This window comes from Sebastes fasciatus, chromosome 4 (assembly GCF_043250625.1).
Source record: "Sebastes fasciatus isolate fSebFas1 chromosome 4, fSebFas1.pri, whole genome shotgun sequence".
NCBI lineage: Eukaryota > Metazoa > Chordata > Actinopteri > Perciformes > Sebastidae > Sebastes > Sebastes fasciatus.
Genome location: NC_133798.1, coordinates 26,903,485 through 26,926,952, shown reverse-complemented (window position 1 = coordinate 26,926,952; position 23,468 = coordinate 26,903,485). Strand labels below are relative to the sequence as shown.

The 23,468-nt window shown below is 41.5% G+C and overlaps 1 protein-coding gene across 3 annotated transcripts in view; it reads left to right on the top strand.

Moving 5' to 3' along the window:
- The window catches only part of shank3a (SH3 and multiple ankyrin repeat domains 3a), a 241,574-nt gene that overhangs the window by 62,022 nt on the left and 156,084 nt on the right, over positions 1-23,468 (top strand). For all 3 annotated transcript variants that reach the window (XM_074633234.1, XM_074633236.1, XM_074633235.1), the window contains exon 3: positions 2,344-2,796. In XM_074633234.1, coding sequence (XP_074489335.1) covers positions 2,485-2,796 — 312 coding nt within the window. In that variant the 5' untranslated portion in view covers positions 2,344-2,484. The remainder of the gene's footprint in view (positions 1-2,343; positions 2,797-23,468) is intronic.

The window sequence follows — 23,468 nt, the reverse complement described above, 5'->3', positions numbered from 1 at the left end:
TAAATCACCCGTGCTGGCGAATGTTGACGTCTGATTAATGTGTGTTTAATATTCCTGCAGCCTGTATTTTCGTGGCAGTCCCTTGTGTGTTTGTGTGCATGTGTGTGTCCATATATAACCGCGTGTGTGTGTCCGCTCAAGTGACCACATTATCATGTGTAACAGCAGCTTCAGAGCTGTTTTCATCACTTGTATTCTCCCTGAAGTGCTTGCTTTAAATTCCACCCAATAAGAAAACGCTGTCTTGGGGCTGTTGGGTCAACTTGAACAATGATGGCACTGAGAACACAATGGAGCACAGCACTGACTTAAGATCACAATTAATAATTTACAGACCTGCCACAAATGTTTCATGGCACATTTTCTTGCGCGACAAGCTCACTTATTCAAATGGCGGGCTTTGAAACTGGCAATACTCGAGCCCTTAAGTATTTATCTCACGCACCACACAGAGGTCATGTACAAATCTCCTCTGATAAGCATTCGCACTGTTATCTTGAGTTCAATTGAATATGACAGCATGAACTGAATAGGCCAATTCCTTAAGCTTGTTGGTTGGTCAACGAAAAAACAACACATCTTTCTTCATAAAACGTGACAGTCGCAGACTATGAAATCGCTTTGGGACGCCCGTTTTTACAACGCACAGATCGAAATCAAGGTCAGATAGACATTATTTGTTTAGCCGTTAATCACAGTCCCGGTCTCAGGGCTTCACAGGGCCTGTGTGATGAAACAGTAAACGAAAACAGCACCCCTTTTGAGAATGACCCTGCAGAGGAACTCCCACGAAAAACCTCATCCTCTTTTATGGCAGCTTGCTCCGTCTATGTGTCACTTTGTTTACCTGGGAGCCATTTGATTCAGCGGGACCCCCCACAGATAGATAAAGTGAAGCATGAAGGCTAAATCTTGCCCAACATTGATCTGCACAAACAATCCCCCGTGCTGTTGTGACGCCACCACAGTGTCAGTAAACTACAGCAAGAGCAACAGCGTGTGACAGCAACGATGCCACACTATGAACACTGTAGTATAAACATGTGCAAAGTTTCATGTTATGTGGTTCTAAAGTTGCTTTAGACTACATGAATTTAGCATATTAAAATGAATTAGGTAATAGTTCTGCTGATGAAAACTATTCAAACACACTTACAGTGAAACCTGCAGTAGGCAGAGTATTTTTGGCATCATTAGGCAAAAATCCCATAATAACCGTTCAGCATATTGTAATTCAAGTGCTCTGAGAGAAAACTTCTGCACCTCCTCATGGCTCTGTTTTCAGGCTTTAAAAAATCTAGCCCATGAGAGGAGACTTTGGCCAATCACAGGTCATTTCAGAGAGAGAGAGAGAGAGCGTTCCTATTGGCTGTTCATTCAACGGAGGTGGCTGTCAATCAGTCGCGAACTCCGATCAAGCGGTTAAACTAAGCGGCACTGATCAAATATGAATCAATATTCTGTTACTGTAATGCCTATTTCTCGCCTCAAATGTTTTCTTGTAGTGTACTGTTTAGCTGGAAAATGAGAAAGTTTGCTCCGGCTGGTGGGCGGTGCTTGGTTTTTCCTCAACTGATCTCAACATGGCTGCCGGGTCACAAACTTTCCCAGCTAAACAGTACACTACAAGATGCTTCTGAAAACATTTGAGGCGAGAAATTACAGCAACAGAATATTGATTCGTATTTGATCAGCGCTGCCTAGTTTGACCGTTTGATCGGAGTTGGCGAGTGATTGACAGCTGCTCAGAGACGGCAGACTCCAGCTCGGCTCTGATTGGTTGTTTTCCTCCGGTCTGTGAAATCTTGCAGATGCCATTAGGAGCACCGGAGGACACCTGAGGACACAGGGGCACATGATTTATTTCAGATTACCTGTCTCATGCACTACTGTCAGAATATAGTGACCGTTTTTTAAAAATAACTTTTTTTAATCATATTTGCTCCACTGCTGCTTTAATACTGAAGATCCAACTATTTTCCTGCAAATGTTGAGTAATCCTTTCCCTCCATTCTGCTTTTTGTTGACTGTTTTTATTTGATCTATTTTGTTGTATTTAAAGACTCCTTTTTTACTAATTGCATTAGGATTATCGTTTGTGCAAATCACAGATTAGAGTTAAACAATTTTACACCATTTTATAAATGTAATTCCTTCAGTATTGCTTTATCTGTGCATCTCTCCTCAGTTTTATTTCCAAGTTCTCCTGGTACTTATCTTCTCTCTCTGTGTTTTTACCCTTCCTCTCTCTGTAATCTCCTAATACCCCCTCCTCTTTGCCCATTCCCTCTCTGCCACCCTCCTTCCCTGCCTCTCTCTCCCTCCCTCTTTTTTCTCTCCCAGGCGAGTGATGCACGCTGCAAACGGTGTGTGCGTGTAGTGTGAGCGAGAGCCCATCGGTGTGCGTGTGTGTGTGTGTGTGTGCGCTTGTGTGTGTGTCTGGAGAGAGAGAGAGAGACATAGACCGAGCCCCTAACACGGAGCATGCCTCTGCGTCCGGCAGCCGGCAAACATGAGCCACCCAGCCCTCCACGGCAGGACCAGCAGCAGCAGCAGCACACACACACACACTCACACACACTCACACACCCTTACACACACACAGCGAACGGCAGCCAGGGGGCCAGCACTGACAGCGGCAGCTCCCGGGAAGAGGACAGCGGCGTTCCCATTCCTGTCGGCGTTCCGGCTTTCCGTCCCGGTGCAGAGCGGAGCCACAGTGCAAGAGGACCCATGGAGGAGCCGACAGGCAACACCGTGGTCATCCGCATTGGAATCCCAGACCTACAACAGACGGTAAGAGCTCGTTCTGTAGCCACTGCTGGAGAGAGGATAAAAGAGAGGGAAGCTGCCTCTCCCTCCTTCCTCTCTGACTGGGTGCTTTCTACCTCTCTTCTGTCTGCTTTTTGGATTTTTCCTTTTAAACATCTTCAGTTTTCTGTCTTTCTTTACCATTCTTTCTTTTATCCCATTCGTCTTTTTTCATCTTTTCCCTCTCTTTCTTTTTTTTTTTCGGTACACACACTTAGTGGCTGTATTTGCTTACTGGCTTCTGGGGGTTCCACGCCTCCCTGCCTATTGCACTGATGTCTCCCTAATAAATCTACCTCTTCATTAACTGGGCTTCAGCTGACTTTGACAACTGGCCACTTAGGGTGAGAGCGGGAGAGGGAGGGAGGGAGGGGAGGGAGGGCAAAGGCATCAGGGATAAAGAAGGCTATAAGAGGCGTTGTAAATCCACAGGAAGACACAAAGTAGAGAATCAAGATAGTTATTATACCTGTGAAACTTTACCTCAACGTCTGTCTCCTTCTCTCTGTTTTGAGCTTTGTGCCCAGACAGAAGAATCCTACATTCCTCTTAATGAAATCTTTTTACGCAGGAGTTTCCCTGAAGATGTAGCCTCTGTCTGTGTAGTATTGCAGCCACGGAAAAAAAACAACGCAGAACCGTTAGACTGTGACTGATCCTTTCCTCCCTTTATTTTCCCATTTCAACATACAGTATGCAGCGTTTCTCTCTTCACAAAACACCGTGACCATTACCGAAGTGTGTTTTGCACCTGTATATATTTGCTGCAGAATGTGGTATGGAATCGGGCAAACGTCCAGATCCTAAATGTGTTAATTTAATTCATTTTTTCACTACAACAACAGCCATTCTTGATGAATTGTTTTAGTAGGGCATATTTTAGCTGTTTTAAAGTAAGTACTTGATTCTTTACTGTAAACTAAGGACAATATCCCCATTAAAATGCCCACAAATCACAGGTTAAAATGAGCTTGAACAGAAAGTGATTGCCTCAAATTGCACATAAATGCAGAGAGGAGGAAACGTTTTACCCTTCATTGGCTGTTGAATGAAATGAAGTGTTATCTTCACATCTCTAAGCACATGTATGCTCTCTCTCTCTCTCTCTCTCTCTCTCTCTCTCTCTCTCCCTGTCGGTAGCACACATAAGATCATACTATTAGAGAGATAACATGTGACATTTTCTATGTAACAACACAGCATTAAGCCTTTTAACACTAATGTGCCTCCGTGTCAACACTTTTCTACTCTACCCTCCTCTTCTGCTCTCACATTTCCACTGGAGACGTCCTCTATTAATGGTACAGCAAAATGCAGATTAAACCTTTACAGCCAGTCGCTGCATACTCAGGTACTCGGTTGGCTTTCTGTCAGTGGCTCAGTTGGAGTGTCCTTTTGAGTCTTTCTCCAGACACTGATTTGCGAAGGCAAGAGGCTGTTTTTTGTGTTTGTTATTGTTGATTACCTCATTGTTGTTGGCTTCTTGGCTGAAGTGACCCATTGTATCTTAGTGAGGCCCCGGCACTGTATGCCAGGAATAAAGACAGGAAATAAAAGGAGAGCAGCTGAAAAGAAAGCAGAGAATTCCCCAGAGGTACTGCAGAGTCGCCGTCCGTGAACAAAAAAACTGTTTTCAGTTTAGCTCAAACGCTCACACACACACATTCAAGCATGCTCATACATATCATATAAACACACATGCACACTCAAACACAAACACACACACGTGCCCTTAAGTCCTAGTAATCCCATCGCCAAGGGACTTCCCTTAATGTGCTTATGTGATGTAAAGATACTCAACACATCATTAGGTTCACTTTCAAGGAGTCACATTTGGTTCAATATACTGCCGAGCACATGCAGCGGGACATTGTGAAAGACGGAAAAGACAAACAGAAGTCTGAAAGTCTGACAGGCAAACACAGAGGCAGATGACAGATGGCCAGACTCTTCCAGTTTCAATCTTTTATGGAGCAGTCAAAAGTGACTTGTGTGTACTCTGAGTGAGCGGGAGATTACACTAGAATAGTCGGACTGAAGTTGGATTACACACCTCCTGCTGTGTTTCAAGCCTGGATCAGCAGAATGAATCACCATGCAAAGATCACACCAGGCAACACTTCTCCTTTCCAGCCTGAGAGAAAGGAGGATAGAGGCCTCATGTGGGAGAGTGAGACCTCAAGTCCAAAATTACTTATTCCTCACACTACTTTTTTTCAGTATCTGACCTGGTTATGTGTAATCGCCAATATTTTTGAGAGCTAATCAGTCCGAAGTAATGCTATTGTATGTTTTTGTTCAGATGTGAATTGATGTGCATGATATCTTCAGTGGAAATGAAATATCTTAAATATTAAATCCAGTTTGTGTTAAATGTATTCTTCATAGTGTTAGGTGAGGGGGTGAAGTGGAATAAACAGTGATGGTAGAAACGTCAAGTGTTGAGAAAAGTTGGATTTGACATTGAGAAAGTTTTGACTTTTGGTTTTTGTCAATTCCACTTTGTAAAGATAACTTCTCGTGTGTAGGCATACCTGAAATTAATTATGGGTAAAGGAATGGACTTTGCTGATTTAGCTTATGATTTTGACTAAGCCAAGTTCATTATTACATAAAAGAGTTGTTCAGTCCTTTGTGCAACTTTAACAAAGTACTGCGTCTTAGCAGTAGGAGACAGTAAAGCTGCATTAGCTGTCGACACCGCCATTTGTTCAGTCAGACTGTTGGGCAGATTATTTGCAAAGATTGTGCCTTTTTTTTTCAGATCATGGGTTTCATTTGTCAGTCATCATATCCCACTCCACCAAAACTCTATTTCTATGATTGGTGCCAGAATAGACAGCTTCCCAATACTGCTAATGGGTGTCATTCATCTCTCAACAGAGGAGAGGGAGACACTGACATAAATAGTCTGCCCCACTACTCTCTACCTGCATTCATACTTATTCTCCATTTGCTTCTCTTGTTGCCTCTTTTAGTGCACTCTCCCTCTTTATTCATTCACTGGAGGTAATTTACTGTCAGAGGTATAACAGTGTGATGATGATTATTCTACAAAATGAAAACTTACAATGGAAATGGAAAAATACCCCTTTTCCCCATCCAGGCCGGTACATGTTCTCCTCAGGTCTGGGTACTCTACTATAGACCTGTAAGTTTGAGACTTTTACACAGTATGTTTTACTCTTTGGAGAACCATTTGGTTGTGTGGTTGTGCAAGTCCCAAATCTCAGCTCTATTATTCTCAGCTCCATTATTCTCAGCCACCCTGTCTGGGGTCTCTTATCGAGAGAAACCAAAATGGATGATTTGGAGTGTCCACCTTACTGTGTATTAGTGTATATTGTGTGTTGTATATTTTCCTGTCCACCTGCTCGCATCTTACACTCTTAAACCGTGTGCTGAACTTTCTCAATGGCATGTTTGCACAGTAGAGATTCGCAGATTGGCTCTGATGTCATCCGGATCCGCATGTACGCATAAATCATCCACCCGCCACCCACCCAAACGAACGATTCTCTCCAATTTAGAGACCCGCACCTGCATGGCAATTCCACCTCTACCAGTCCCTGTGGGAAATATGTAAGCGTGATGACATATCGCACTGAAATAGGCTGGTTTTAAATAAATGAACATTTATCAATGTTTCCCACACATAGACTTTACCAGGGCAGGCCACCGAGGTATATTAACGGACACCCAAGTATATTTGGCGACTCATTTGGCGATTGATTAACTGGTGGACTAGTGGCGGCAGGACGCTATGCTGGCACAGCCTTGCTGCCTCAGCTGTCCGGGCTAGACCCATGGCGTGACTATGGTGGCGTGCACTCCTCTCACCCCTCGTCGGCTATTTAGGGACACATAACATACACACAAGGTTCGTTCCCATTCAGAGCCCTTGATTGTTTTTAAGAAATCTTGTAAGCCATTGTTTTATTGCTTATCCTCTTTAATGACATATTATTTCAGTCACCCACAGCCCATCCACTATTAATCAGAAATGTTCATTTTCCGCAGATTACCTGCAATCTGAGCATCACTATTGCACAGTCTGCAGCTATGGTTTTGTCTAGTGTTGTTAAGTCTGACCTTTTTTAGCCATTGGTAGGATTTTTTTAGTTATCTGCCACCTCTTCTGCCTGCCCATGGTACCTCCTCTACCCTCTTGCCAGCAATCTGCTGCTGTTACTGTGTGTGATATTGTGTGATATTGTGTGATATTGTGTGATATTGTGTGATATTGTGTGATATTCTCCAAGCAGATATTTCCAGGAGCCATTTTACTGATGTGCTTGTGGATGCTTCATGTTTCATTCAGGACAGTGGCCTTGGCTCTTACTAAGCCCTTCTCTCTCTAGCTGGCATACAGTCTCTGGATGCTGAAATTTGGACACAATTATCAGTGTATTGGGAGAAGTTTCCAGTGCGAGGAGAGGAATGAGAAGATTTTTGAATGTTTTTGATGTTTAGATGACCTTTTGCTACCAACTACCCAACTAGTCTTACAGAGAGTGAGAGTGTGTTGGAGCCTGCAAGCAAGAGAAACTAAACTTAAATTAACTTAATTGTATTTCATTGCGAAAAACTAAAATACCACAGAGGCAGCAGGGTTGCAACGATAACAATGAGCCAACTGCCTTAGCTTAAAGTTTTGCAGGCCCTTTCCTTCTGCCACACAAGTAGACCCTCACTAATTTGGTGTATTTGAGAAGTGCTAAAACTACACAAGGAATAGTTTTATTATATATGACTAGTTTTTGATGTGGTCCAGGAAGGCACTTGTGTTTAAATCACTGTTTGGTTAAAAATGACCATTTTGCGTTTCCACTGAGCTGACAGATGATTACTTGTCTTATTTACCTACAAAGGTACTGGGATCGCATGTGGAATCTCAGGTTATTGTAGCCCGTCCTATTTCCAGTAACTGCTATACTATATAGCCTTCTGGTAGTTCAATCCCTTTAATCCCATTAATCTTTTCCTTACTTAACTACCACCTGCCCACACTGTCAGTCTGAATGACTTTCTAATTTCATTATTGTAGTCCCAGGTAGGTGAACGTGTTGTTTTGCCATTGCCAGTCGGAGTGGGAGCCCTCTGTTAGTATCTGGTCTATGTGTGCTGCTGGTAGGGCTGACCCTGTTTGGTCGATAGATTGATTGGTTGGTTGATGCACGTGCACAACCAAGATTTCAGTGGTGAATGTTTGAAAGCAAAAAAACCTGCACATTTTGTTTTTCAGATTCTTCCGCAGTGCTTCACTATAGCCATAATGACGAAAATCTAACACAATATATGAAAGTGTATGTCATATTATATATATATATCTATTTGATTTCATGACGTAGTAAATTTCCTGGAACATATGTTTATAGATAAAATAAAATATAATAAAATATAAAGGGAAGATCTGTTTTTGGCTTATTTAGTGAATTGAATAGCCAACAAATCAAGACACTTCATCCCGGAGATGACAAAAAAAGGTTGAGATAAAGCAACCTTGACCATGTGTTTGCAGCAGCGCCCATAATGGCTTAAAACAACCAGATATTAAACCTGCAGTAGTCAGTATATTTTTGGCATTATTGGGCAAAAATTCCATAATAACCTTTCAGCATATTGTAATTCAAGTGTTCTTAGAGAAAACTAGACATCTGCACCTCCTCATGGCTCTGTTTTTAGAAAATCTAGCCCGTGACGGGACACTTTGACCAATAACAGGTCATTTCATTGAGAGAGCATTCCTATTGGCTGTGCTCCAATCATGTGACCAGAACTTGGCATTCCTTCACCAGATTTCACAATGGCGGCGGCGTCACAAACTTTCTCATTTTACAGCTAAACCGTGCACTACAAGATGATTCGGAAAACATTTGAGGCGAGAATAGGCATTAACGTAACATAATATTGATTCATATTTGATCAGCGCTGCCTAGTTTGACCGTTTGGTCGGAGTTCGCGAGTGATTGACAGCCGGCTCTCATAAAAATAACTTTTTTTTAATCACATTTGCTCCAATCTCGCCTACTTCAGCTTTAAAGGAATAGATATCTCAGTAGAAACAGCAAAATCTCTACCAGTTGACAAATCTCTATTGTCTCATGGTACTGTATGTATCGCCCAACAGCCCTAGATACTAGGAACCATCCAGTGCTGTCAGTTACTTTAAGAAACTCATGTTATCAGATTCTTGTTGTGCCTGTTGTTGGATGTCTGCAGCTGTGATGGCGACTGGTTCTTGCTCTGGGAGAATGTAGTCTGCTTTCAGATCTGTTATCCATTGATCACTGGTGTTATTTGATGATTGTTTCTCCCACATGCTCTATCAGTAGTCTTAGGCTCTTGGTGGGTCTGCTCTTGCTACATCACTGCACTGCAGCTGGTATTGCACCGTAGATTGTTTTCTTGTGATCAGAGCATTTATCGTTTGGGCCTTTGATCCTCTGTTGTGTTTTTTTAGTCCGGTTGCCAGCATTGTGAATCTTTTGTTAATCAGTCTCACAGGGCCTCAGTTATGGACATCCAGCTGTATTTCTTCAGTCGCCAGGACCTGTTCTTGATTGTTACACCTTCTTGTTGTCCATGGCGGACACCAGTTGTATCTTGCTCTCCTGATATTGTGGCTGACAAACACATCGTTTGGGTGGGATTATAGTGGTAGTGGCGATTGTCCAGTTGTGATAATAACAGCTTTATTTTTCCCATTTTAGAATGGTCATTAATGTAGAGTTTGATACAGATGATGATCTATCTGCAGTATTTCACTGGGCTTTCTCACATAGTAGCAGTCCAGCAGATTTACCTTTTCTCCCCCGTTGTCTATACATCTTTTTTTCTAATAACTTCTTATATCAGACTGCCCAGGTTCTTCTTTAGCCTCCCTTTCCACTATCTTTCATCCACACTTCATGTCCTTCCCTCCGCATCGGACTTGAGTCTTACACGCAACAGTGGTTTGACAGTTCCTCCAAATAAACTCGCACACAGATTGACGTATGCAATGTTGTATCAGTGATTGGTGGGCATCTCTCTGGAAAGCCTCCCACGACCCCATGTTGCTATTTTTAGCTCCGTTCACAGTGGCAGCAGGGGCACAAGATGTGGCTAGCATATTTCTACCTCCATTTGCCCAGAACAGCCACGAAGGGAGAGAGAGCTGGAGAGAGATTTGACCTAGTGTGACACCCTTCCCCTTATTCTCATCTCACTTGCCATCAATCCCTCTTCCCCTCCATCTGTCCACCGGGTCCTAAAGAAAGATAATGCAGAGACAGGCAAAAGGGTAGAAACAAGAGTCATTTTCTTGCATATCTGAGAGCGAGGTGGGCAAAGCAGAAGTGTGTTTTTAAATCAGCTCTACAACCACTGTTCTTACAGAGAACACAAATGTTCCTGCACCAGTATGTCCCAATACACACCAGTTTGATTCCCAGTTGTGAAGCTTTCCATCTTAATTTCTAACTCACGTTATGCTGGTACAAGCTTGTTCTTCTTTTAGTGCAGATACTAACAGTCTTACATTGTGGGGAAAAGGGAAAAATAACTGTGATTGGTATGTAACAAGAGAATAAATGTTTTTGGTAAAGTGCATTTGGATACTAATAAATTAAATCATAAAATAATTAATGTTCACTAGTGGATAGCCAATTCTCATTTAAATCTGTGATTGGTTTATTGATCCGCTCTCCTTTCGAGTTAACTCAATTATATTCCCTCTTCCCGTTCTCTCCTTCTCCGTTGTTGTTCTGTCTTTGTTTTCCTCCAATCTCTTTCTCTCCGAGTCTAGTCTGAGAGGAACCTGGGAATATATGGAGACATTAATATTAGCCCAATCATACTGAGCTTTTGTTACATGTCTGGGCTGGATGTTCATTGTGTTTGTGCAGGGGGGAACAACTCTCACCATTGTAATATTATATCTATAACCAGAAAAGGAGAGGACACTAGATTTTAATATGTGATTTCTTTTTTTTAGGCATTGGATGGCTGGTGCGGCTTCCACCTAGAGATGAAATCATCTATTTTAGTAATATTTTATGTAGGGCTGACCCAAATGCTTTGAAGCTTCAATCGTTGCCGTTGTAATCGACCTCCAAAGCAGTATTCAAATGATTTTTTTTTTTTTTTATCTAAGTATGTAATACTTAGGGGTGGGAAGAAAATTCGATTCACCTATGTATTGCGATTTTTTCAATTTTTTTTTACTATTTTGAAATCAATTTTTTAACGCCATAATCGATATATTTACTTCATTTGAGTCAATGCAAAGGTAGAAGTTATCGCTTTTATTGTTGTAGTCTGAGTAACGTGACATCCTATCCGTTCCGTATCCGTCAACCAAAACAAACCGCAGCTTGCCGCAACGAGGAAGTACAAAACAACGGAGGGTCCGCGTGGATACAACTTGAACCCTCACATATTAAATCCAAAGTGGTAAACACTACACATACAGCAAAGTATGGAAACACTTTGGGTTTCACACATTACCAGGAAAAGCAGAGCTAGACATCACGGCTAAAGCTGCATGCTAACTCTGTCATGGACAGGAAACAAGCCTGCCGCCACTCGCATCTCCGTGGTCAAATCGGCTGACGCTACAACTGTAGTGCACCCATATAATGACATTTATGGTAAATACAGTCAAATGGAACTGACCATGATGAATAAAGAGAACGCATACCTTTGAATATTCTCACCGAAGCTTCAAAGCCCCAAAAAATTATTAGTATTTGGGACAGCCCTAATTTTATGAGACATAATCTCTCTGACTATATAGTTGAATTGAGATGTATATACAGTGGCAAGAGCTCCTGGAGATCCTTTGGACACGATCCCTGCAGTCAATAGAGTAATACTATACTCTACCTTGTTGCCAACGGGAAAAGAAAACCCCTTGGCAATTTACACACATCCAATAAGCTGCACTAATATAATGCTCTGCTACATTTCCCTTAACAGCAGGGGAGATCAGTCTCTACTGTTGTAATCATAGTGAAATGAGTCTCTCTTAAGTAGCTCAAAGGTACGCTACAAAGGTAGACTGTCTTTGTTTTTCTCTCACTGTCTTATTGTGGCCCTTTACAGAGTCAAATATAACAATAATTACAACTCAATTGCTTTCGGTTGAAGCTACAACCCTACAGCAAGCTTTGCAAAGAACCTAATTACATTTGTTAGTCATCATTTGGTTTTAAATGACAGTGATCCACAATTTAGGATCTTAAACATGTTCATGTTCAGACTCGTGAAGAAGGTTCTTCTCTCTAAAGGGCGGGTTGGCACATTGTTTTAGCACAGTGCTACAGTTTTCCAGAGATGATACATACATCATGTTTTCATTCCAGCTGGAGCTGCCTGCGTGCTTCTCCATCTTAACTTGATTTGGTCACATGGATGCACATTGTGCACTCGGAGGTTGGAAGTCACGTGTTATGGAAAAGCTTGATAAGAGACATTGGCACTTTTTGGGAAAATTTAAAAGATACATTTTAACTGTTACTTGATTTTCATCATTTTAATTGTGAAAGCATAACATCGTTATTTCTAAATATCTTGAATAATTAGTGCATTCCAAATAGGGCTGGGCGATATGGAAAAGATCAAATATTGCAATGTTTTTAACCAAATACCTCAATATTGATATTGAGATGATATCATAGGATTGACTATTGGTGATTTTTGATAAATAATCATCATTAATGTGGATATAATGACTAAGTGGGTAATAGAGCAAATAATAGAGCAGCTAGAACAGTCTAGTAAGTTCAGGAAATTACATAATTTTACTGTAACGCAGCCTTTAAAACCAGTAAAAAAACAACACTTATGCCATATTACGATATCCAAAATCTAAGACGATATCTAGTCTCATATCACGATAATCAATATATTGCCCAGCCCTGATTCCAATATATCAACTGACTGTTTTTTAGCTATGTTTTATAACCTTCATAAATTGCTGAAAAGTTGACTCGTATGCGTATGTGTATGGATATGTGGGTCTCATGTTTGTGTGTCTGTGTCTTTATGAGAGTTCATAAACTTTGTGGCGAATCCCCGGTGACTGACGTTAACTGTAGATCTTGTTGACATATTCAGTCTCGCCTGTCAACAGTAATGGAGAAGAGGACTTTAATCGATATTTGTTGCGTGTGCTCGTGTGTGTCTACGCCTGTTCATGCATGCGTAAAACACAGTAGTGTCTGAGTGAGGCAGATGGGAAGAGAGAATCTGCCCTTCACTTCTGACAAATGTTGAATATATTTAATCAAAGCTGCGTGTGTGTTTGCATGTCTCTATGTGCACACATTAACCCATGGGAGTATGTGCTATACATGTGTCATATGCTTCTTGCTTTTTTTCCTCATGACACCAACTAACAACCGGAGTCACTCTTGAAGTAAATCCCCAGGAGCAGCAGAAGAGCGGCTCGTCACTCACTGTCTCACCTCTGATTCTAGTCGACACCACTCTGGTTGTATCCTCCTGTATCATGCTGTTTGCAGTCAGCTTATTGCTTTATAGGACAGTTTGTGTGTGTGTGTGTTTGTACACATCTGCATGCAGAGGTGCGTGTGCACTTGTTCAGTCATTATAGGCGAGATTGAATATTCAGGTGGTTCCTGTGGCCGGTGTGAGTAACGGCTGAGCAATCAGACCCGTGTGATGACTTTAGTGCTGCATGGGTGAACATTTCACTGCAACTCAACAATGTGAGTTTGTGAGATGAATTCAAAATGTTCACTTAACTGCAAAAATTATAGGTGTCGACATATCCCCGGCAACACACTCACACGCGACTGTATTGCCGCCGCTGATGGCACCATGAATTGCGCATCACTTTCAACCCCCGTCTGCCCTGCCTCAAGGTCCGATTCACAAAAGTCATTGCGATAATGATATCACAGCGCAAACATGCACATAAAGTTTTGCAGCTGAGAGCAATTTGCCCTTTTTTGCATGATTGCAATCATCCATGCAAAGGATACATGTTGCCTTTGCGCCAATAATACAGTAGGCAGAACAACGACAGAGAGAAAAAGAAAAAGACAGCTACAGGTTCTAACCGATGAGGTGCAGAGGCATTCCTCAAAACTTCAGGCATTTAAGATTTAAACGTGACAGACTGAACTTAATATCCCAATCCGTCAGTGCTTTCAAACACTCACCTTCAGACTGTAAAAGCAGATGGCATGATTTGAAGCGGAGGACAAAAGAAAATATTCCATTCAATGCTGCCGTGATCACTGGAAGGTCTGGGCGTGACACCTTTTATAAATGCGCTTCAGTTACCACCAACTCTCTGAAGACGCTAATAATTTCCCTGTAACTGTGTGTGGCTATTAGCGCTGATCTTTGTGAAGTGGACTGTTTTTGCAATGAGGCTCATTTGCATAGAAAGGGGCCAATTTGGGGCAAGATATATTCCTATTACCTCATTTAAATACCTGTAAATAGCACAGGAGCACCGAGACGCTATTTGCTTGGCAGTACAGTTAGGGATGCATTTCACTCTTTGAGGGTGCTTTGAGAATTACTGTACACAGTTTCTTTTTGCCTTATTTGTGCCGCAAAAGCCGTGCAATCCTTTTTGTGATGCCAGCCCCTCAGTTGTCAGTTTATTAGGTACACCAAGCTAAAACCGATGAGGAACAGCGCTGCAGTAAATCTCACCTTCATGAAGGTTTTAATGTTCAGTTTTCATTGAAACTGTGTTTATTCAGCTTGATGATCATTTTGTAGTTTGTGGTGCTATTGTGTGATACTGAGAGGTGTTTCTAATATTTGGTCTCTCCTTATTGATATGGACAAAATATGAATGTAGGATTTATTATAGAGCTGTTGTTTTGGTATGTATTAGTTTTAGCAAGGTGTACCATATACGCTGGCAAGTGTTCAGTATGTATAATATATTACAATCACATATTACAGTCAGCTGTACATATTGATGATACAGATGTGTTATTAAGTAATATTATGTGCTCCTTTGTACTCTAGCAGCAACACATTTTTGGCATTATATAAAATCTAAAAAAAGCTTTTTTATGTGCATCAATAGTGCACTTGAGTGTCAAACCCAGCCCTGGGACTGATAAATGTCGGGGGAGTAAATCCAAAATGCATTAAATATTCATACTGTATACATAGATCTTTAGAAATGGCAAGGGGAAGGTTTTTTTTTTTATATATTCGTACCAGTCTTTTTTTTCCATCTTACATTATTTCGAGTAGTATTTAAAATGTATTGCATTTGCTTCCTTTACTGTTGTATCATCATTACATTACATACATTATACATTACATCGATGACTGAATCGATTATCCAGTGTGGTCACACACCCGTTTGTCTCTCATTTAAGAGCGGAGAGATGCAATCTTGTCTGCCTCACAACGAGTGAAATCTTCCAGTTACTGTTTCACGATACCTTTGTTTATAACTGTGCATTAAAAAGAGGGATGCTGTGTGACTGGCAGTGAGGGCCAAAACAAGAACAGAAGGTAAAGACAAATAAGTGTTGTATCATTATATACTAATCAATTGCTACTCATGCTGGACCTCACAGTGTAAATGATTGCAATCCTTCCCACATGGCATTCAGTCCAGTAGTTTCATCACCTGTTCAAAACAAAAAAGAAGAGAAGGATTAATAACATCAAATTCTAGTTCAATAACATACATTTAGAGCGTCTGTCCAAATTGGGATGAAAGGTGAGATAATTCATAAACAAAAAAAAACACAAATAAAACAAATCCTTTCAGAGCAAGTTTTCTGAAGAGGAGTCTAGTTTCCACATAAATGAACAATATTGAATAAATACATAATCACACACACACACACAGGACATTATTAGTGAAACGCAATACATACAGACTCAAAAGAACCTGATCACTATTAACATTAAAGACGCTGTACTAAAGTAAAGTATGTGTAAAATACATGAGAAAAAGCAAACAGTAGCGGAAATTCATAATGACTAGTACCCCAAAGCCTTTCTCCAATATTCTATAGCATGCTTGTTTTGGTGTTATAGTTTTTGAATTATTAATAAGCTTACCTTGGAAAATAGAAAGTTTGAACAAGTAATGAATGGAATGAAAATGGAGTCAATTAAATAAACTGTGGCATTGTTACACTGATGGGTATAGAGAGAAGTGTATCATCATACTCAATAGTGGTTGAGGAAATTTATATGCTCAAAAGCTTTAACCAACGGGCCTTATTGGCCAATTTGAAAATTTCAGCAAGTTTCCTTGGCAACCAGCTAGGGTGCACTGCTGCTTGGCACACCCTGAGAGTAACTGGCTGATGATATGCAAATTTAAGGAAACAGAAACTAAAGTGAAAAAAAAAGAAAGGCTGAGAGGCAGGATAAATATGTCCTGTAAAACAAAAAAACATTTCCTTCTTTAAAACCTGTAAGTTTACAGTGTGTTTACTGACAGACAGCATTGTGCCGCACCTGTCTGAGGTGGTTGTTAAGATGCAGGATAGTGCTCCACGTCGTGATGCTGTGGTCCTACACAAGGGGATGCAGATAAATAAAGTGTACGTTTAAAATGCAGTGTGTGTAAGAGAGGCTGAGGCAGACAGAGAGTTTGGCTTAGAGAACCTGGCAGGGAAGGCTGCTGAAGAATATTGTTGGTATCTAAGTACTGTACATGTGTGTGTGTGTGTGTGTGTGTGTGTGTGTGTGTGTGTGTTGTGCACAGTGCATTTTGTGTTCATTTTGGTAGTCACGAAGTTCTCCTATTTTTCTCTAATATTCCAATAGTGCCTCAAGTCTGTAAACAGTTTCCATTTAGTAGGGGTGTCACGATTCTCCAAATCCACGATTCAATTTGACTTTCAATTTTAAGGTCATGATTACATTTAAAAATGACACTGTTAGACTGTGGAGCCTTGATTCATAAAGATCAACAGATCATCGGTTTTACGCCCTGACAACTGTCATTTACACTTTTAAATTCTTCTTTAAACAGAGAACTGAACTCCTTTTTTATTTAGAAATTGTTTTTAAAAGATTAGACTGCAACAGTCTACCATATAAAAAGCTGCATCTTTTCAATATCAGTATCTGTGTGACCCACCTCAGTACATAATGATTACAAAAACATAACATAAATCAGTCTGCGGGGCATTACAAGTGTGCTGTAATCTAAAAAAGTACAGTTTTGTTGTTGTTACTGTCACGCTTGTTTCTCTCCTCTCTTTTTATCCTCTCTCGTTTGATCCACTGTGTGTCACCAAAGGCGGAGGCAGAGCTTTGGATGGTCTGTGCACTCAGCAGTCAGCTAGCGTGTTGCTATCAATATCAGCTGCTCTAATTCAACAATGTTGAGCTGAAAAATTGTGCATGTATGCTGACATTCAACCGTGGTGTTGCTCTGTCGGGAGATGCAGTGACTTAATATAAAACGTGAAAGAGTAGAAGAGCTGTGTAAGAAAAAGTAACTAACTGACTAAAGTCCGCTAGCCGCTAGGATAATTCATGCAGTGTAAAATGCCCTGAGTATCGTAGCGACAGGGACAGACTGCATTTGTCATCATAACTGCCTGGTCCTGAGTGCTGGGCTGAGTAGTTTAAGTTTGCTGTTTTATTTTCCAAAATGTAAACGTTACTTTTGTTAGTGTTTGTAATGTAATGTGTCTGGTCAGGACATGGCAGCTTATGTTGGTAATTGTGATTATTGTGCTGGTTTACAATGAGTGAGAAGGCTGTTACATTTCTTGAGCATTTCTTTGTAGGCGCGCGAGTACGCGGAAGTGGAGAGAAAAAAAATAATCGCCGATCCTGCTTTTGATTTCGACGGTCGAGATCGGAAGCTATTTTCGATCGATTTTCGATGTAGACTTGAAATCGTGGCAACCCTGCCATTTAGGGATAGAGCACCTTCTCACCAGTGCTGCTGCAAGAACCTTTTAGTTCCATCTATAGCTGTGGTTCTGTGTGTAACAAGGTAACACCGTATTCCCGTGTAGAAACCTACTAGATTCACCACTCGAGAGTCGCAGGGGTTCAGAGAGGAGAGTTCAATAAACTTTTGCGGTCATCTGGTGCCAGCGAGGGAGAGTTTGCAGTATAAACGAGACCGAATGCTGAATGTGAAGTGGCTGCCAGTGGCCGCTGACCGGAGATTACAACCTGCTAGCTCTTTACACATTCAGGTCCAGGGTCCTCTGCAGATGAAAGATAAGGTTCCTCTGAGTCTAAGCATTTAAAGCTGCTCAATTTGAAGCTAAAACTACGGATCCATAATCTCTCCCCCTCTTCCTGGCTCACAGTGTCACTAATACACTCCCTCGGTTTCCCTTTCTGGTCTCTCTCTCTCTCTCTCTCTCTAACTCTCTCTCTTTCTCTCCTTTTGTTCTTCCTCACTTTCTCAAAATGCACCCTCCTCCTAAACTGTTAAGACCTTCAACTAACCTGCTACTTCATTATATGCCACGTTTGCACATGAAGAGTTGACACTCTTATAAGATCCACATATCCCATCCCCATATGGATCCTTGTTGTACATTTTTCTGGAACTACAACAGTTTTTGCTGTCTTGAAGATGTGTTATTGAATTGATTATTGAAGATAATAATGTATTTGTTGTTCATTATACACTATTTAGCAAGATGAAATAGGCATTTAAACACCCTTTTTTTTAATCACTGAGAATCATGTACTGCTGCTACGTAAAGCAAGATTACCCACACACACACCTTAACTTTCCGATCGGCTCTCCTTGACAACATGCCATTTCAACACAAATTAAACTCAACTATTCGTATCAAATGGACAGCATGAATCACGCACCATTGTCCATAATTAGGGAAAGTCCAACCTCAGCGTTTTCTGTGTGAATAGAGTGTGTAGTGTGTGTTCACACGGTGTCTTTCAAGGTGTCTGAATCTTGATGGTAGCTCATTAATCTGAGTTAATTGAATCAATGCTGTTTTCCTCTCCTTGTCTCGGGGGCATAGTGTGGTAATACTGTAGTTCAGATGTAAACCCTTGGGCGGTGTGTTCATTTGATGCTATGGGATTTATAGATCGACTCAAAAGTCCACTGTGTATAGCACGGAATTGGTGCACATGTCCTGGAGGATTTCAATGTCCTGGACAAATGGGAGAAATTCTGGTCAAATATGATCTGTGTTTATTGATCTTAAAAACAATTGATAGGCAGGCTGCTGTATAGGCTACACACAACTGCATCAGCTTGTAAAGGTCTGCTTGTTTGCAAGCCCCCAGGAAGAGCGGCAGACTTTGAGGCATATTTTCGTAGTTGCCAAACGGCGGTACTACAACTTACGTGTTCGTCACGTAAGTTGTAGTGTTCGTCACGTCTATGGGAAAAAATAGACTCACATTGGGAAACGGACGTCTGTAACTCAGCGGATACTTTTTTTGAGGTGAATCATCTTCCCAGTATGAACGCTTGAATAGCCCTTATCTAAATCATTAGGTACTAAAAGTTGTAAATTGCACTGATAGCTGAATCCAGAGTTATTTCCCTTCCTCCGTTCATGTGAATGAGCCCCAGACCGTTGCTGGACAGAGGGCTGGGAGGCGGGGTAAAAGGAAAACGCTACTGCGTCTGCTCTATGGGCCCAGTGGATGCGGAAGATTGACGGACGATCCAGGTACTTTATCACTCGGCAGTCGAGCCAGCTTCTCCCATCTGGTCGGAGGTTTAGGGTCCCAAGGTGTAGAACAAAGCGCCACAGGAACAGCTTTGTTCCAGCTGCAATTTTTTCATTTAAATAAGTCCTAGCAGCTTTTGCACATATGTATGGAAAGTTTATCCCTTTTCTCGTCTTATTGTGTCTTTTTTGTCCTGATATTTCAGTGTTTTTTATATTTTTCTAGTGGCCTCTTTTTGCTGGGTCCTGATCCCAGTAAGCCTTTGAGTACTCGTTGTCATGTTTTTGGTATGTCTGTCTTTTGTCTGTGCTCTACCTTATTATCAATACGGATGCCATCCTCTATTTTTGCTGCAAAACAAATCTACCTACAGGTACAAATAAAGTCACCTGAACCTGACCCTGATTTTGGCTTCATGCGCCGCGAGCAACTCTCATAGGAATGAATGGGAGCCGGCCTCCAACGCTGTATCCAGTTCTCTTAATACATCCATATTTTGGTCGTGTCTGATTTCTCTCGCTTGTCGCTGTTTGCCGTTATGGTGGTGAGGCAGGCTAAAAAAAAAACGGTAATTACCGGATAACGGAAACCCTGGTGTATAGACCTACAGTTAGTTTCCCATAGCCAGTAAGGCTTAAGATTAAAGAGAGAGGCTTGTTCATAGCACTTAACTGATAATACCCCATATCAAACAGATGTGTGTCAACTGTTGAGCATGAGCTCAGCTGGAGCTGTAGTATGTGATTACCTAAAGGGGTCAGACTGTCTCATTTTACAACAAATGCGCGTGGATGCTGACTGTGATAGACACAAATGGAGACATGCTGTGTTTATATTAGTTTGTCCGTAGCCAGATGTGTCCTCATGACGTGTTCACTTCTAACAGCAGTGTTTCATGGTTGACTGATAGGAAGATGAGAAAAAAGATGGCTGTTGTTTGTTAGAACCATAGGTCTCTGAACATTTTTCCACTGATGCGAGAAGGATACTTACTGAAAAAAAAAGAACAAATAAGAAATAGAAATATGTGACATGTGGGCTACCTAGAAACTGCCAAAGAAAAAAGTTTCTTTTCAGCACTAATGCGTTCATTAACGATTTTATTCACAGCACAAAATATGAAACCATTCCCTGATAAAGCAGAGAAGGATATCTTTAGCTTGATCACTGCTGATGAATATGCTTCTCAATTCATTCTTGTGTGTGCATCGCTGTGACACATATTTATGATGTGAAATTGCATGCCAGGTGCCCGGTATTACAGTGAATGTAATGTGTAGCCTGGTGCCACTGATGTCATGTTTAATATCACCTGGTGTTTGTCTTCTGCTATACTCTGGTGCTCTTCTGACAAGACTGTAAGATGAGCTCTCCCTGGCTTTCAGTTTCTGAAATTTTACATTACATTGTGCATTATTGTAAGCTGTTTTTTTTTTTGCAGCGTTGGCAGGTTGACCATTTGATCACTGAATCTCAATAGAAAACACACCTTTGGACTAAAAGACTTCTTTAAAGCTGTAGAACAGGTAGTGTAGTCAGAAACAGGCTATAAGGTCGTGGATACAGAGCGTTCTAGTTAGATGTTGTTTATCTAACATCTTTGTCAGTATCATATTAAGATAAACATTTTGTAGACAGAAAGAGAAGCAGGGATAAACACACTCAGTAAGGGGGAGGTGTAAAGAGACAGCGAGTGAGTCGTTTACACGTCAGGCGCTAACATGTGCTACCTCTTGCTGCTCATTTATTATAAATCGCTGCTTTGACTGTGCCATGAAATATGGAGGTCTGAAAGATGAAACGGTATTAGTTTACATCGCTGCTGCTGAGTCTACTCCTACAGGATCCTCAGATTAAGACAGAGAAACATGTTGTGCACCTACTATCAGCTTGGAGTCTGGCCAAACAGAAGGAAGCTCAAAGAGCAGAGAGCCAGGGGAGGATACTAGGAGAGGACAGAGGCTGTTCATTTAGTCCATCTGTCAAAGAAACCCAAGCTTGTCAATAGTTTCAAGCACAATGAGCATGCATATGTACCATACAGTAACATCCGGTGGCAGGACACTCTTGTTAAACTCAACCGCTATTTTCTATGGTATGGTCCTATACAAATACATTTGAATTGAATATACAGTATGATCCAGTTTACAAGGGAACAAACACATGTTAGCTATACTGGTGATCTGTGTGATCTCTTTAGGGCATTGGTTAGGAGGACTCTTAGCTCTTCCCACATCCAGCAGGAGACTCAGCACTGTTAATTAGTGCATATGTCATCTGGGCAGCGACAGCCAGAGGTCTTGGGAGATGGAGACAGGGCTGGGTGAGAGTCATTACACTCCATCATCTCAGCACTCCTCTCTTCTTCTTTCACTTCACTTCACCACTTCGCCTCACTCTCCTTTCTCTCCTCTGTCGATGCATCACTTCTTGCTAAAAGGCAACAACAATGCCCCGTCTCTTTCTATTGTGACTGGATGCCATCTGCGCCTTTGGAGATACTATAGTCATGTCCTGCTCCATGCATCATCCTTGCTGGCATAATCACGAACAAACACACACCAACAATACATCTTAATTAGTAAGGCACTTTTGGGCCGTGAATTCAGATGCAGAATAATGTAATGTGTGTTTTGTTGCCACTTAGTTGACCTGTTTGCATTTACTTGAACTTGTCTTCACGCTGGCTTGTATTTGTTTTTTATTTCCCATTCATACAAAACCACTCCACCCACAGCCTGAAAGGGTTGGTAGTGTTGTTCAAATCATTTTTTTGTTAATTTTGTTGAAATTCTCATTACATCCTGACAGCAATCAATTTATCAAATGCTCTGAAAAAAAGGAGCTGGATAGTAATAAGCCCGTTCAATCATTTCATTCGGCCTGAATTTAATGATTGGACAGCCTGTCTGCCTGTCTACCTAGCTGCCTCTCTGTACGCACTCTGCCTCACCGGAGTCGTATAGCTTGTTTACATTCATAATGATAGTTTTGGGGGAGTGGCTTTGGAGGAAGACCAGATGGGACGGGCTGTTAGTGTTGCCGACTTGGTGACTTTCTCACTAGATTTAGGGACTTTTGGAGCTAGTGCTGTTAGCTGCACTCGGTTGGATCATTTTTAAAATCTGGTGTACTATTGCTAGTTTCTCAGCATTACTGACCTTACCTTTAACTTGTTTAAAGGGGACATATTATGTGCTTTTTCCCTTTCCTTTAGTGCGCTGTATAGTTTTCTGTGCATGCAAAAGGTCTGCAAAGTTACAAAGCCCAAAGTCCACGCCAAAGGGAGTTACTCTCCCCCACAGGAACACTGCTCCTGATCTGCCTGAAACACCTTGCTTAGGGTCCCACCTTTTCTTCCGTGACGTTGTGATGCCACCAAGTAACACATTTGCATTAGTGTAGCTCCTCGCATCTTTTTTGATACATACCTGCAAAGTCAACTGGGTAGGTAGGCACAGAGTTGCCCCATGCTTTTGTTCTTGTGTCAACAGACTGTAGAATTAATATATTTGTGGTTCTTAGAGATCCGTGGTTCTCTTCAAACCTTGTTAGCTTTACCCTCCAAATACCCAATGATCAGTCGAGCTTTAGGCCATCTAATAAAGTGATCTTCCTTCACGCTTCCTTTGTTCATTGTCACAAGTGTGACCTACAGTTTGTCTCTCATCTCCTCCCTCAAGCCCATACGCTCCTGTCCAATCATCCATTCACTTATGTCTCTAATTTAAGCAGACACAAGATCAAGGCTTGGCCCCAGATTATAAAGAGTGTGAAGACGAGAGGGACGAGAATGTTATTCCCCTGGGTGTCTGATCTCAACCAGTGTGTGAATGAGTTTGACATGGCGGGGCATTGATAAACACACAAGGCAACACTGTCTGCACATGTAAACAAACAGGAACACTGCCAACACGTGCAGTTTGGCAGAAGAACGTGATTCAGCATCTCTTATGAAAAAGTGCCGTGCTCAAGTGTGGTGACCATCCGCGTCTCTGCAGTGTAGTGAAGCACCTCAC